The sequence below is a fragment of the Sparus aurata genome, chromosome 23 (assembly GCF_900880675.1).
Source record: "Sparus aurata chromosome 23, fSpaAur1.1, whole genome shotgun sequence".
In the NCBI taxonomy this organism is placed as follows: domain Eukaryota; kingdom Metazoa; phylum Chordata; class Actinopteri; order Spariformes; family Sparidae; genus Sparus; species Sparus aurata.
In genome coordinates this window covers 21,758,216-21,771,556 of record NC_044209.1, presented here as the reverse complement: position 1 = coordinate 21,771,556, position 13,341 = coordinate 21,758,216, and the positions used below count along the sequence as shown (strand labels likewise).

Sequence of the window (13,341 nt, the reverse complement as noted above, 5' to 3'; positions counted from 1 at the left end):
GGTGCTAATTTCAATATGAAAGCAAAAGATTGACTCGTTATTTTTTCTTTTTTAGCTGTGTGTTAAAGTTTGCATGAAGTTGCAGAAAAATCAGACACAAGTACTTCATAAAGAAATCCGCAGTCCAGCAAAATTAAACACCTTAAAGAAATCTTCCACAGGCTTGTAAAGGCAGCGAAACGAGACTGGGGAGTTTTTCACATTAGGTTAAAAAAAATCATTATTACATGTAAATTGATCCAACTCGTTACATGGAGCCCCTTCAAGCCTTTTTTTAGAAATGAGAGATACCATGTGTCAGTAGAGAAATGAGTCTTGGCTGGATGAGGTCTCTCATGATGTGAGTCTTTGGATTTAAGAGGGCTTTGATTCCCAGCAGCGCTCCATGTCTTCCTCTGTAAGGTTTCTGCTAAATCCACTGATCAGTATCACTCCCCTCCAGAGGCTTCTCAGGTGGCCCCCGTCTCTCACATAAGCTCGGGATCGTACCTTCCCCCGGCCCCCCAACGGAGGAGCTCAAATCCCTCAGGGGTCACTCTCATTACAGCGAGGCGACTGCCTAATCTTGCTCCTATATAGGTTCTTTTTCTTTAGCGGGGGAATGGGAGAGGAAGACCCTTATCTCGAATGATGAATTTACTCTGAGACATAAAAGGGAAAATCAATGGAGCACAGTTTCATTGTGGCGGGGTTGTGTGTGCGTGTGCACCAAATGAAATGGAGATATTCAGTGAGCGTATAGCACACAGCGCTCTGGGGTGAAGTGTGCGACTCCCCCGGGAGAACAAAGGGGTGAAGGGGAAACGTGTAATGGAACTCCAGTGACTTATCGGCTGGGGCCTGGCAGTCAATGGGTTTGTTTATATTGACTGAGACTCCAGGTCCACTTGACATTTGAATAGTGAGGGAGAGCGAAGGAGAAGGAAGGGAAGAAGGAGGAAGGAGGCTGATGGCATTTACTCGCCTAAACCAATGCTAATCTAGTCGGTTCCACGTGGCTTTAAACAAACGCAGATATTATATCAGAAAACGCCACAAAGCGAGCGGTTGAAAAGCTCTCTTAATGTCAGCTCAAATATTGCATTAAAGGAGAGAACGGTTATTTGGAGAGCGAATCAAGTCACTTTTTAATTGCACTCAAAAAGTTAATCAAAAGAGCGTTTTGTTGTTTAAATGTGCAAGATTCTCACTATTTATTCAGGCTCATTGATTTGATTTTGATTTTTTTTTTACGAAATCAAGCATGGATTATTTTAACTGCAATGGAAAGAGCCTATAATCAGGGAGTTGTTTCAAAATGAGATCAACTTCTCACTTAGTTTTTTAAAACTCGACTAAAAGCGATGAGAGGCAAACAAAGCAGCCTTTAAAAAACTCTGAGGCATCGTACACGTGTCACATAATCTGTATTTTACATGTGTAGAGACAGAAATAATGAACACACAAAAAAAGATTTCCCCAAAACATTGACTGTTAGATGTGAAGTATATAATTTAATGCCAAGTCGAATATATTGAGTTTATTAGAATAAATTAAATAACTTTTTTAATTAACTTGATGCAATTTTTCAAGTATTATACATCAGACTAATGCATTACGTATGAACGACTGCAGCAAGCAGCTTTTTTTGCCTCTTTAAAAAACAAACTTTAAAAACCCACAGCCACAGTTAACAAGTAGCAGGTGAATATATTTGAGTATTTAGCATCCAAACAGCCGGAGTTTTCCCACAGGGGCTGGTAGCGACCGGTTTGCTGATGTTGTGTTTATTTCTACCTCTTTATGCAGCTCTTCAGTCTGATCTGGAACAAACCAACCTGGAGGCGAAGCTGGAGGACAGTCCCAGGAGCTCAGTTATGCTGACACCGGTGTCTGAGGTTTCCTCGGTGGAGCTGGTCACCCTCTCTCCTCCTCAGATTTCACCTTCCTCACAGCTCTCAGAGACCGCCTCAGACACGAGCACCCCCGAGGTCCCGGAGGCCGCCGACGCCGCCGAGGCCGCAGGCCCGACCACCGAGACGGGCTGCCATGCAGACGAATCCAGCACAAATGGGGAGCCACGTACAGACGATGAGAAGGACCCCAAGAAGAGCAAGGCTCACCTTCATTGTCCTGTCTGTAAAGTCACAGTCAACTCCGTCTCTCAGCTGGAAGCACATAACAGCGGTACTTTCTAGAAAAGAACTTGCATTTGAATCTTTATCTGTATTTGATTTGAACCACTACAAACCTGCCACTTCACCGCTCTCTCCACCAGGTACAAAGCACAAACTGATGCTGGAGGGTCACAGCGTTCTGCCTCGACGCAGGGGGAAAGTAGTGGCAACCCGCGCCGGCTGCAAGAGCAAGCGGCTGGGCAGCAAAGGCAGTGTCGGGGTGCCCAGCAAGAACTTCCAGTGTGAAGTGTGTGAGATCTTTGTGAACTCTGAGACCCAGCTTAGCCAGGTGAGAAGACATTGATATTTCTGTTGAATTGCATTTATCCGTATGTGATACTCACAGCTTCTACTTCTTACAATACAACCCTGCTAACCACGCTCAAATCCCACTGGCTCACAGAACATTGTATCAGACTGTGAGTAAAGTCAATAAATCAGACCGTATCAGTTTGATGGCTGTGATCGGCCCTGATACAGGCCGGGTTGGACGGAAATCTATCTAGACGCAGCGGGAAACTTTTAGCCTCTCAAAATTACATCAGAACGTTGTGGTTGTGAAGTATCAGAGTAAGAGGATAAAATCACAAGCGCTGTCACTCTGGGTCTTCTGCTATCATTCTTGTGCTTTCTGAAACGAAAGATGAGGAGGGAAGCAACATTGTCCTGAGTGAGAGTGCTTCTAACAGTCTAGAATCTTCTTCAAAAAGGCCACAGAAGTTCTGTCAGCTCCGCAGAAATCAGCACTCGAGCCCAATCTCATCACAGCAAGCAAAGAAAATGTTGCATATAATTACCTCACCTCCGTACGCAGATGATGTGGCCCACAGAATTCATTTAAAAACAGAACTTCCTGCACATAGTCGGCAATTACCTTGCACATCAAAAGGCTGATATTAGATCCTGAACTGAGACCAGACTGACCTCTGATGTTACTATTATAAAAGCCATTAATAAAACGACGTGTATTAAAATGCTAAATATGAGTGATGAGTTTTTCGAACACCTTATTCAAGGGACCACTTTTAACATAACCTTGACGGAGGAGCGGCTTAAATCAAAGCAGCAGTTTCATTTACAGCCACATGAATGAAGCCATTGAAAGCAGGGCTGTGAGTGCAGGGGTACATTTAAGCGGCAGCTATTTCTCCACATTAGACAGATATCATCCAGCGCTGTAACTAACTGCCAAGCTCTTCAGTGAGCAGGCAGTTTATTTACCACTCATAATTGCAAAGCTACTGTGTTTAATTTGCCGACTACGTTGGCATCAAACCAGTTTGGGGAAGTAATTTCTCCCCTTTTGATGTTCATTAAGTGCTACATCTGAGCGAAGGGATTGTCTTGGAAAACGGTGGAGCGGAATGTGGAAAAGATACGGGGGGATACGCTGGCATGAGTGAGCACCCGGGCTGCTTTAGCTTTAAATGCATTCCACCAGGCTTATATAAACATCCCCTCTCCCAGGAGGACATAAGCCTGTTAGTACTGCAGCCAGAGGAGGACAGAGTGTGGCTGCGCTGGGAAGTAATGTGATGTAATTTCAGTGCACTTCAGTCAAACTCAATACGTGTCCATTATTAATTCAGCACATAACATTTTGAAGTTTTTTCTTCTTCCCCGCTGTGGTACAACAGATGCTTGTTTGCCCCGCTGACTGTATCTCTGCCTGTCTTTCCGCAGCACATGAATAGCAGACGGCACAAGGATAGGCTGGCCGGAAAACCACCCAAACCCAAATTTACCCCCCACAGCAAGAGCCAGCCAAGCTCCAGCTTAGCGGTAAGTCTGGGCGCAAAGACGCGTACAAACAAAACACTGTCACGCAAATATGCGCGCATGCACGCACACTCGAGGAAGACAAACAGCACATAATTGCCTTTCTCACACAGCAGATATGCTCGAGCGTGCCGTGCACACACACACTGGCACAGCAAAAAAACCAGGAGTAAATTCAGCCTTGCTTGTAAGCTAATGCATTTTTAAACACCAGATTTAATTTATCTACGTTTCAGTTAACTGATTTGACCCCAAGCCCCCCCCCCCCCGACAGACAAACACACAGATCTCATTACGCCGCGCTCAGGGGCTCCTGTGTCTTGGTGAGGCAGCATGCTCGTGTGCCTGCACTGTCATAGAGGTTAAGCACACTGTTGTACTCGGTGAGTCCCCTCCCCCCCTGAGACAGGTCTAAAATAGTCCCGCTGTCTCCCCACTGACCAGCTCTGACAACAGCAGCCTGAATCAGCACTCCAGATTAATCACTTCTCTGCTCCTGTCACATGCACACCTCCCCATCTCTCCTTCTCCCCACACTCCTCCTCCACCTCCTCCTCTTCCTCCTCCATCCTACAGAACGTGAGATGGAGTGGCTATGCAGGCGTTGCTGTGTCTGCCATGAAGAAAGCGTTCAGCCAGTACAATCTCACCTCCCTCTCCTCGCAGGTCAGTGGCAGGAGAGGCCGAGTCTGGGGTTGGATTGGAGGGCGAGAGCTTCAGATGGCTGAACTTTAGGCCTGGAAGTGGGGCAGGGGACTGAGCAGAGATAATGAAGAAACCATTGATTTTTGTTATTTAGTTATTTATTTATTTATTTATTTATGTATTTGTTCTTGTTGTTTAACATGAGGTGCTGCTCAATTTTACACGCATGTGGGGATGCCAAGAGAGTTGTGAAGTGGGAGGAGGTGTCTCAGGTGCTTCTGGTTTTTCTGGAGGAAAAAAAAAATCTGATGAATATTCTCTTAGAAAAGGTTTTGTGACTCACAGTTGAAGTGTTTCTGTGGCTTTCATTGGTATGAAACTCTAACTGCTCCTTAAATAAACTTGCAAAGGTGCTAGTTGGGAGAATAAAAGGATTTCAAGGGAGAAATCCAGTCAGAGAGCTTAAAATTATGCTATGTATATATATATATAAAAAACATAATAAAACAATCTACAGCACAAATTCACTCTCTTAGGTTCATTGTCCATTTTTCATTAATTTTGTAGCGTAGCTGTAACAGCGCATGTTGCACGCCTCCACCGCTGTTATCACATTTCCTCTCACTATCCAATGAAGGAAATTAAACATCCCTCTTTTTTCTTTCTTTCTTTTTAATTAATGCGGCAACTAACAACATTGTGGTTTATTCACAAATTCTATTTTTAGTTTTAATTGCTCTGATTTGTTCCTCTAACAGGCCTCTTCTCTGTAAGTTGCAGCTGGGGCTCATCAGTATTGTAGATTACACATAAAATACTATTACTATACTATTTTTTACGTCATAACATAAACCCATATATTATCTAAAAGAACCCATTTTCTCTGTTTAGTGATGTTAAAGCTGCTGTAAGAGTTGTTGTTTTAGCCAACTTCCTGTCTGTGTTGCTGTCATCAATCCCCTCCTTTCTTTTATTTTTCAACGATCCTGCTCCGTGTGTCCTCCCCGAGCAGACAGGACCGTCTCTTTTTAGAGTTTCCTGCCTGACCCTGACTGTATAAAGTGGGCAGGGATAGCAGAACTTTTGCTTTCACATTCACTGCATGAGTGAGAAAATAAAGCTCACTGCATCTTTAAGGAAGAGGACTAAAGAGCAATTTTTAAATGGGAATACAGAAAGGGGAAAACACTTCACTTCCACTTCACAACTCTCTGGACGGACATTAGTTTAGTCCGGTTAACCTGATTTAGGTTGTAGATATCTGTGGGAAATGTCATTTAAAATATTTTGAATTGTCTACAGGAATATGTAGCATCTTAAGAAAATGTCTGATGCATGACTCTCCTCTTAGACCTCTGTGTATCACGGGATTATTGTGTTTGTGAAAAGTTTCCTAAAAGAGGGGTCCTCACCTTTTTCTGTATCAAATACTTGACCCCCTGTAGGCTTGAAAAACTTTGCTCATTTGCAGGAGACAGCAGCTGTAGTCGGTTTGGATTCTCAACGGTTAGATTGGATTAAAATGGCTGCCCTGAGCCTCAGCGAGACGAACATATTAAAACATTCATAAAAACTATTGCAACAAAGTGCCCTCTCTCCAGTTTGATTCAAACAATGGTTGCTTTGCTGAAGAAAAAAAAAAAGCTAAATATGCTACAAGGGAGCAATAGTGTGTGTATTTGCAAGTGCTGTATTCATCAGTGTCGAAAAACTGTTACAACCATCGCTTGAAAAGTTTATGACCTCTGCTGTTCTCTATGAAAGAGCAAAAGAAATGGTTTTAAATCCAACTTTCAAGTCTACAAGTGAGAGTGTTTGATAAGAAGGGCGTAGAAACAGCATTTTGGTTTCATTTCATGCATTCATCATAGAAAATCACATCCAGTGTCCATGCATTGATTTCATGGTCACTGGGTTAAGTGTTTCAGAAAAGATCGCAGCCATCCTTAAGTAAGTAAGTAAATGGCTGCCATTTAAGCCCCGTCTGATAAAGGGGTGGGTCCATACTGTAGTTACTGCATCAACTATCTGATGAGTGTTCGTGCAACAAGCTCTCATGAGCCGAGCTGAGGATGGTATTTAACACAGGGTGATGTATACAGTAAGAGTGAATTCCTCTATAATAATAATGGCGAATGAGTTGGGGAAGCATGTTTCCCAGGTGCAGGTTCTCTGCCTTCACTGTGCTCTTCTCATCGTTCCCCCTCCTGTCTTCTCCAGACCAAGCTGGCCTTGCAGAAGCAGCTGACCAAGAGCTTGACGACTGGCTTCCTGCCCAGCCCCCTCACCCAGCCAACCCTGTGCACAGTGGCGACTAACCCGCTGGCTCTGCGCCACCCAGTGGGCACCACCACCTTCATCCAGACCCCCTTCCTGGGCCCTGCACTGTTTCGGCCTGCTCCGGGGCCGCTGCGGGCCACACACACACCCATCATCTTCTCCCCCTACTAAAGACTTGACCCACTTCTCATTTGATCTCCACCCGTGTCCCTTTACCAAACCCCAGGCCCTCCTCCAGTGTGACCCACATAACAAAGGCCACACGCAAACTATGCAGCCCGCCTGACTGACGATGGAAAGAGTGCACAAGTCCTGACGCTCAGTAGGCCGTTAGGCCTGAGAGCTGTTCCTATCATAAAGGCCAAGATCTCCCATCATGCCTTCTTTCTGCTCCTCTTATCATGACCTAAGGAGGAGGACAGGCCTCCAGACAGTGACTGGTGCACAGAGGCCACTTCTATAGCCATTTCATGGGTCAACGTGGTTTGGATTCTGATATTATTGTGTAATTTATTAGAGAACAAATATAGACAAGTCTAGATGTATGTTTAGTGTGGTTGCCACAAAATAAGGTCCCTTTACTTGATGCTCTTTTAAAAACGTTTTTAACTTATTGGTTCGGGGGTTTTATGAAAGGCGGGAAGATCACAGTTCATTAAAGCAGCTGAACCCGAGTCATCCTCCTGAATGACTGGACCAGCCGGTGTCAACAAGCTTAGAGGATCATCTGAGGCCAGATCCATCTTGGATATGGCAATTATCAAACAACTGTCTGTCTGCACGAATTAAAACATTTGAAGGATACATGCGGGTGGTATATGAAGCTCTAACAACATACAGATTGTCCATATGTTTAAATCCACACAGCACCATTTTGCACCTCCGGCCCTCTCCCAAACACAGTTTTCCCCGAGCCCTAAACTCATATAATCAACACATTTCTTTCTCTCTGAGTCAGAGCCCTCCAGATTTCCTTCCCTGTATCCCCAGGATGAAGCACTCATCAAGGTCCAGAAAAGGTCAGCTTGTCAACTTGACTTTGTTTCAATTTGCAAATCTGTCTTCGCGATGTTTTTTTTTGTTTGTTTTTTTGCTCCAGTGCATCATTTACGCAAATGCAGCCCGAACGTTATGTTCTCGCCACGCTCGCGGCACAAAAACATTCTTACAGCTATGGATGCCATCATAATCTTTCCCCTTCTTTTTTCCTCCACGTCCTCCTTCACCCCGCTGTCGTCAGCACGCTGTTATTCTTAATTTTCCTTGTCGTTATCTCTGCATGAGATGACGAAGAAGAAGAGGGAACCCCCCCATAACACATGCGCACACAATCACACAAATAACGCCAACACGATGGATAACTTGAGGACGTGATGGCATTCAGAGCTCGAAGGAAAGTTTGGATGACAGTGGGTGGGGAGGCTGCTCAGCCAGTACTTGATTGACATCCTTTTTGCAGTGTCTGCACACAGCGTGGGAGGGAACAAAAGCACAGTGCCATGGCAACCACATTAAAAGCACCTTAATACTGATTTACTTACAAAAGCAATGAAAATTGTGTTGATATTCTCCTCTATTTTTTTTCTTTTTCCTTTTGCTCTAGGTGTATGTTTTAACAATCCCATGTCGATTTCAGTGAGAATTTTTGCTCGTTAAAAAAAAAAAGCTAACAAAAAAAAAAACAATCAGGTGAGAATGATCAGTCTCACATTTTAAAAGCAATACATTCAGTATGTTTATGTTTATGATGTGTTTTCAGTGTGTCGATGGCTTTATCTTATTCTATACTGTACACACGTGTAACAATGTATCATGTGCTCCGACACAGCCAAGGGCCGACTCTGAGTTGCCAGCTCGGAGTCACTTGTGAAACGCGGGCTTGTCCTCGTGGTGCTGCCCTTGATGCTCGACGCTCATGGTCAGCCTCCGCATGTTGTGACTCTGGGCTGAGGCCATGTGTTTTTTTCCATTTATAGCTGCTCTTGCGCTGCGGAAGAGGGGGGGCTTCGGCGCCGCGTGACATCGCTGTTTTTCGCTCTTTAAAGTGGAGCAGGAGAACTTTTGTACGACTTCCACTGAGCGAAACAGCGTCGCGTCGGAGATTTTTAGGGACTTCAATGTCACAAGTGCAACATCGACTGTCATATTGCTGTTCATGTGCCCACCCAGGATATATCTGCTGACGCCCTCCCTCCGCCCACACGGACTGTCGGCAGGGTCTCGTGAGGGCGCCACACATCATCCTTCCTTCTACAAAACAAATCGTGTTCCTCTTACATTACAGTCATGGAGCGAGTCCTATGCATTTCTCATTGTGCAATATGTATAGTTGTCTGTGATTCAGCAGTGCCATCTGTCGTGAAAACCGTGTAATTGCCATCCAGTACTAGTGCTTCTACAAAACGATCATGTGTACATTTTTCTGTTTAAGGACCCCCTCACCCACTCCCCACCCAAGTCTCTCTGGGTAAGCGAAGCCACCGGGTCTCCCCAGCCGCCATACTGATGTGATTCTCCCCAGTCGCACTACTCAGTGAACCAGCCAGCCTTTAATCTTCACTGTTTGTTCGTTTCTGTCGCTCAGTGGGAACTCTGACCTAAACAACTGAAACTTTCTTAAAATAACGAAATCTAGAGAAGGCAAATTATATGTAGAAAACCATAGAGTAACTATAGAGATTTTATCAGAGTTGCTATTGTTATCTGTATCATAAAGAACTGCTATCATAGAAGAGAGTAGGTTATGTTATTGTAGGCTCTGTGCAGCGTACAGGGACAGGGAAAAAAAATGCTTTTCCTTTTCTTTTCTTTTCTTTTCTTTTTTTCTTTGTTTATTTACGACATGTTTTTTTAAAAGTACAAGAGAAAATGTTTCAAACAGACTTTCGTTTGAGTGAGCTTGTTTTTTTGTTTTTTTTCCTCCTTGTTGGACGGTGACTCAATTATTGATGTAATTCAAGGCCTTTTTTTTAGGACAATATCCTCTAAAGTCACATTAGACAGGCCTTCTCAGGGGTGACAGGTTGAGCAAATGCTAACATGACCATCCATTCAGGGTATCCCTCCATAGCTCTAGAGAGCAGGAAACACTGTACGCATGGATGGATTGAAAAAAAATAAATATCTTACAGTGCTGTACCATAGAGAGGACAAGTGATGGATTTTGGAAAATAAAGCTTTTAGAACTTGTAAAAGAAAATGGTTTTAGTGACTATGAGTGTGTGTGTGTGTGTGTGTGTGTGTGTGTTTCCCGCGTCAGAAGAAGAAGGCAGCGCTTCTATTGAGACTGATATTTGAGCAATAACAATATGCGTGTGGGTGTGTGAGGAAAAAAAAAAAGACCCAGGCAGATGATTGCTAATGAATACACAGTGACAAGACGAATGCTCAGATTTGCAAAGATGCTTCAGAATTGTGCTCTGATTGAATTATGTTTGCCGCAGAGTAAGCAAAACAAAAGAGAAAACGCCATCATTTCCAAAACCACTAATTATTCATCAGATAATCAAAACTGAGTCTGGAAATAGCCACGTAGAAACAAAAAAAAGATCCTGGTTTTTTTTGCAGGTGCAGACCGGCTTTCCTGAAAAACACCCTCGCGGCATCTGTTCGTGTGGCGACCCGCAGCTTCTCATTTTCTAGCCATTTTTAGGAAACAACTTGTGACAGCGGGACTGGTGTTCAGCCAAGACACGACGGCGAGAGCTAATGGAAACAAGTTAAAGCCACTGGGTCCGAGCTCTGTCGCATCTGTGGTACGCAGAGAAGTGATAGAATAATTCATCCGAGTGGCTGATGTGCTTTAATCTCCTTTTATCTGCAGATGATTCTCTACAGACGGCCGCTTGAATTGGCTCACAAAGATTTGGTATTGAATAATGAATTCTCCTCAGTTGTGCAACATGTGCTCGTGACACAGCGCTGCTCGTCTCTGCTGTGTCGGGTCATCCCCACAGCCAACCAAGAGCAGCGGCCTCATATGTGATGAACTGGGACTCGGTGCTTTCATCTGTTTAGCTCAGTTAGTATTCATTTTTCTAGATTCTTTTGTGTATTGGAAGGAGAGCCCTTGGATTATTTATCGATGTCCTCTACACCTCAGGCCGCCACACCAGCCCATCCTTTGTGGAAACGGCAGATAAGCACAAACAGCAAGTCCAGCTCCTCCTGTGGTGCCAATCAAAGCGAAGCCATTGGATCCCCGGCACTTACAAAGCCGGTGTATAGCAGAAGGACAGGATGACCTTGCTAAGCAGCAGTGACACTGGTGTATCCGCTGTATTGATCCGGTATCTTATCTGGCCGCTCTCCATGGAGGACGTGATACCCTTATCTCCTGTGGCGGTGGTCAGCCACTGCTCCTTAACTCGAGAGTCATGCCTCATAAACATAGCTTCAGTGTGTGTGTGTGTGTGTGTGTGTGTGTGTGTGTGTGTGTGTGTGTGTGTGTGTGTGTGTGTGTGTGTGTGTGTGCGCGCGCTTCTCTGTAACTGAAAGCAAACTGATGGTTGTGAAAGATTTATAAGATGGAGAAGAAAATACACCACACAGACCTGGACATTTTCAGCAGAGCCTCAGTTAGCCTAATATCCATTGTATGTTTGTCTAATCATGACTAATAAAATAAGGACAATATTAAAAGTGGCGCTTTATTTTAATATCATTTTATTTTAATATATATTTAAAATATAGAGTGATTAAGCGCACACGTCCTTCGTGCAAATGTAACACATGTACGAATGGAATTTATAAATATGAAAGATATTAATATATATATGTATAAACAATATATGAAACCTATTATATACTGTACAATTAACTGTATAATTGTGTACAGGGATTATCAGGTAAGTATCAACAGTCACACTTTATGATAATCACATATTGCCTTATAGGTAACATATATATTGGCATGTATGATATATTTTTACATGGGGTTAAAGTAATTATGTTTAGTATCATGTATGTGCAATTAATTACATGATTGTGTAAAGTAATTATCAGGTAAGAATTAACAGCCACACTTTATTTTAGTGGGCATTAATAAGACGTAACATGCTGTACTTTACACCAAACTAGAAATAATACTCTAATCAGACACTACACACCCAGAAACCAATTATAACGACCCAGAGTGTACTCTACTTAGCCCCTTTTATACCGAAATATATTCTAACTGGAAACCAAACAGCAGATACTCAGATACTCAATACACTAGTTCAGTATAATGCTGTGATTTAGGTGTATGTTTTATAGTTGAGATACAACTGGCCTGTTTGCTGTCTAATGAAGAACATATTATTTCTAGCTTTTCTCCAGTTTCATACAAAGTACGGATAACTGTAGTCATACTGTTTTAACTTCTATAGTTATTGTTTTGTACATAAGAGTAATGTATAACAGACAAGAATATACTTTTTTGGTTGGCAATTTCAAAATATGACTGGCTGTAACTGTGAGTGCGAGTGTTTAATTATGATCCGCTGTTGACTTGAGCTTCATTTTCCAGCGTTGCATATTGGATACATGGTAATGGCTAATTAGTGCGTTTAAACACACAGTGCCTGATCATAAATAGTGCCTTTGTGTGCTTATTGCTGATATTACAGAGGAATACTGATATCTTTTATTGTGGAAATCCATAACATTAACTCATTATTAAATCTATTGTGTTATTTAATAGAGGTCACTGTAGGTCAGCCCAATTTCTGTGTTAATGTATTGCACAAATTCAGTTTTATTGCAAAACATGGAATAGATTTTAACATTTGTACGCATACTTCTCATTATTCTCTGGCACCCACAGCCGACAATTAGACTCCTACAGCAGAATTATAAAGGGAAAAAAAGTACTGTACCGATTTACAATCACAGTACTGATTATACCAATTACTGTACTGTGAAATACAGAGCTATAATATTGCTAGTGATGCGTTTGAGGTTAAAAAAGCCAAAGAAAGATGAGAGAAGCAGACAGACGGTTGAGTTAGTCAGGCAGTGGAATAAATCAATTTGTTTTTCAGGTTCCACAGCGTCTTCATTTGTTTTTTTATTGAGCCCAAATTGTCTTTTTTATTGACTGCTGGGAGACATTGTGTCAACATGTCCCTCTGGGCGGCATCAAAGGTGTCAAACCCTTTCAGACATCCGCGCTGAATGCACAAACTATAACCAATAACTAAGATCCAATTTTTTTGCACGGTTCAAATTGCCTCCAGCGCGACTTATCCCAGATTAAAATCACCCCAGCCTCCAGGACAAATGATCTGTCTGAGAGGCTCGTGGGAAGCCAGTGTGACAGCTAGCATTTGACATAACTGATGGCTTAAGAGCAGCTGATATTTCCAGCCCACAGAGAGTGCCATTTAGACCGTGTGTGTTCACTGCTGTGTGGAATTGTTCTGTTAATCTGATGCTTCATGATGGCAACTGTGAAAAGAGGAGCAACTTCCAGGGCTGAAGTCTATTTTTTTTTTCACAA

The 13,341-nt window shown here is 43.0% G+C and overlaps 1 protein-coding gene across 3 annotated transcripts in view; it reads left to right on the top strand.

Moving 5' to 3' along the window:
• Positions 1-10,054, top strand: part of znf385c (zinc finger protein 385C) — a 136,708-nt gene extending 126,654 nt beyond the window's left edge. For all 3 annotated transcript variants that reach the window (XM_030408205.1, XM_030408206.1, XM_030408204.1), the window contains 5 exons: positions 1,789-2,166; positions 2,258-2,445; positions 3,840-3,938; positions 4,512-4,601; positions 6,801-10,054. In XM_030408205.1, the coding sequence (XP_030264065.1) occupies positions 1,789-2,166; positions 2,258-2,445; positions 3,840-3,938; positions 4,512-4,601; positions 6,801-7,031 (986 nt within the window). In that variant the 3' untranslated portion in view covers positions 7,032-10,054. The remainder of the gene's footprint in view (positions 1-1,788; positions 2,167-2,257; positions 2,446-3,839; positions 3,939-4,511; positions 4,602-6,800) is intronic.
• The last annotated feature ends 3,287 nt before the right edge of the window (positions 10,055-13,341 follow it).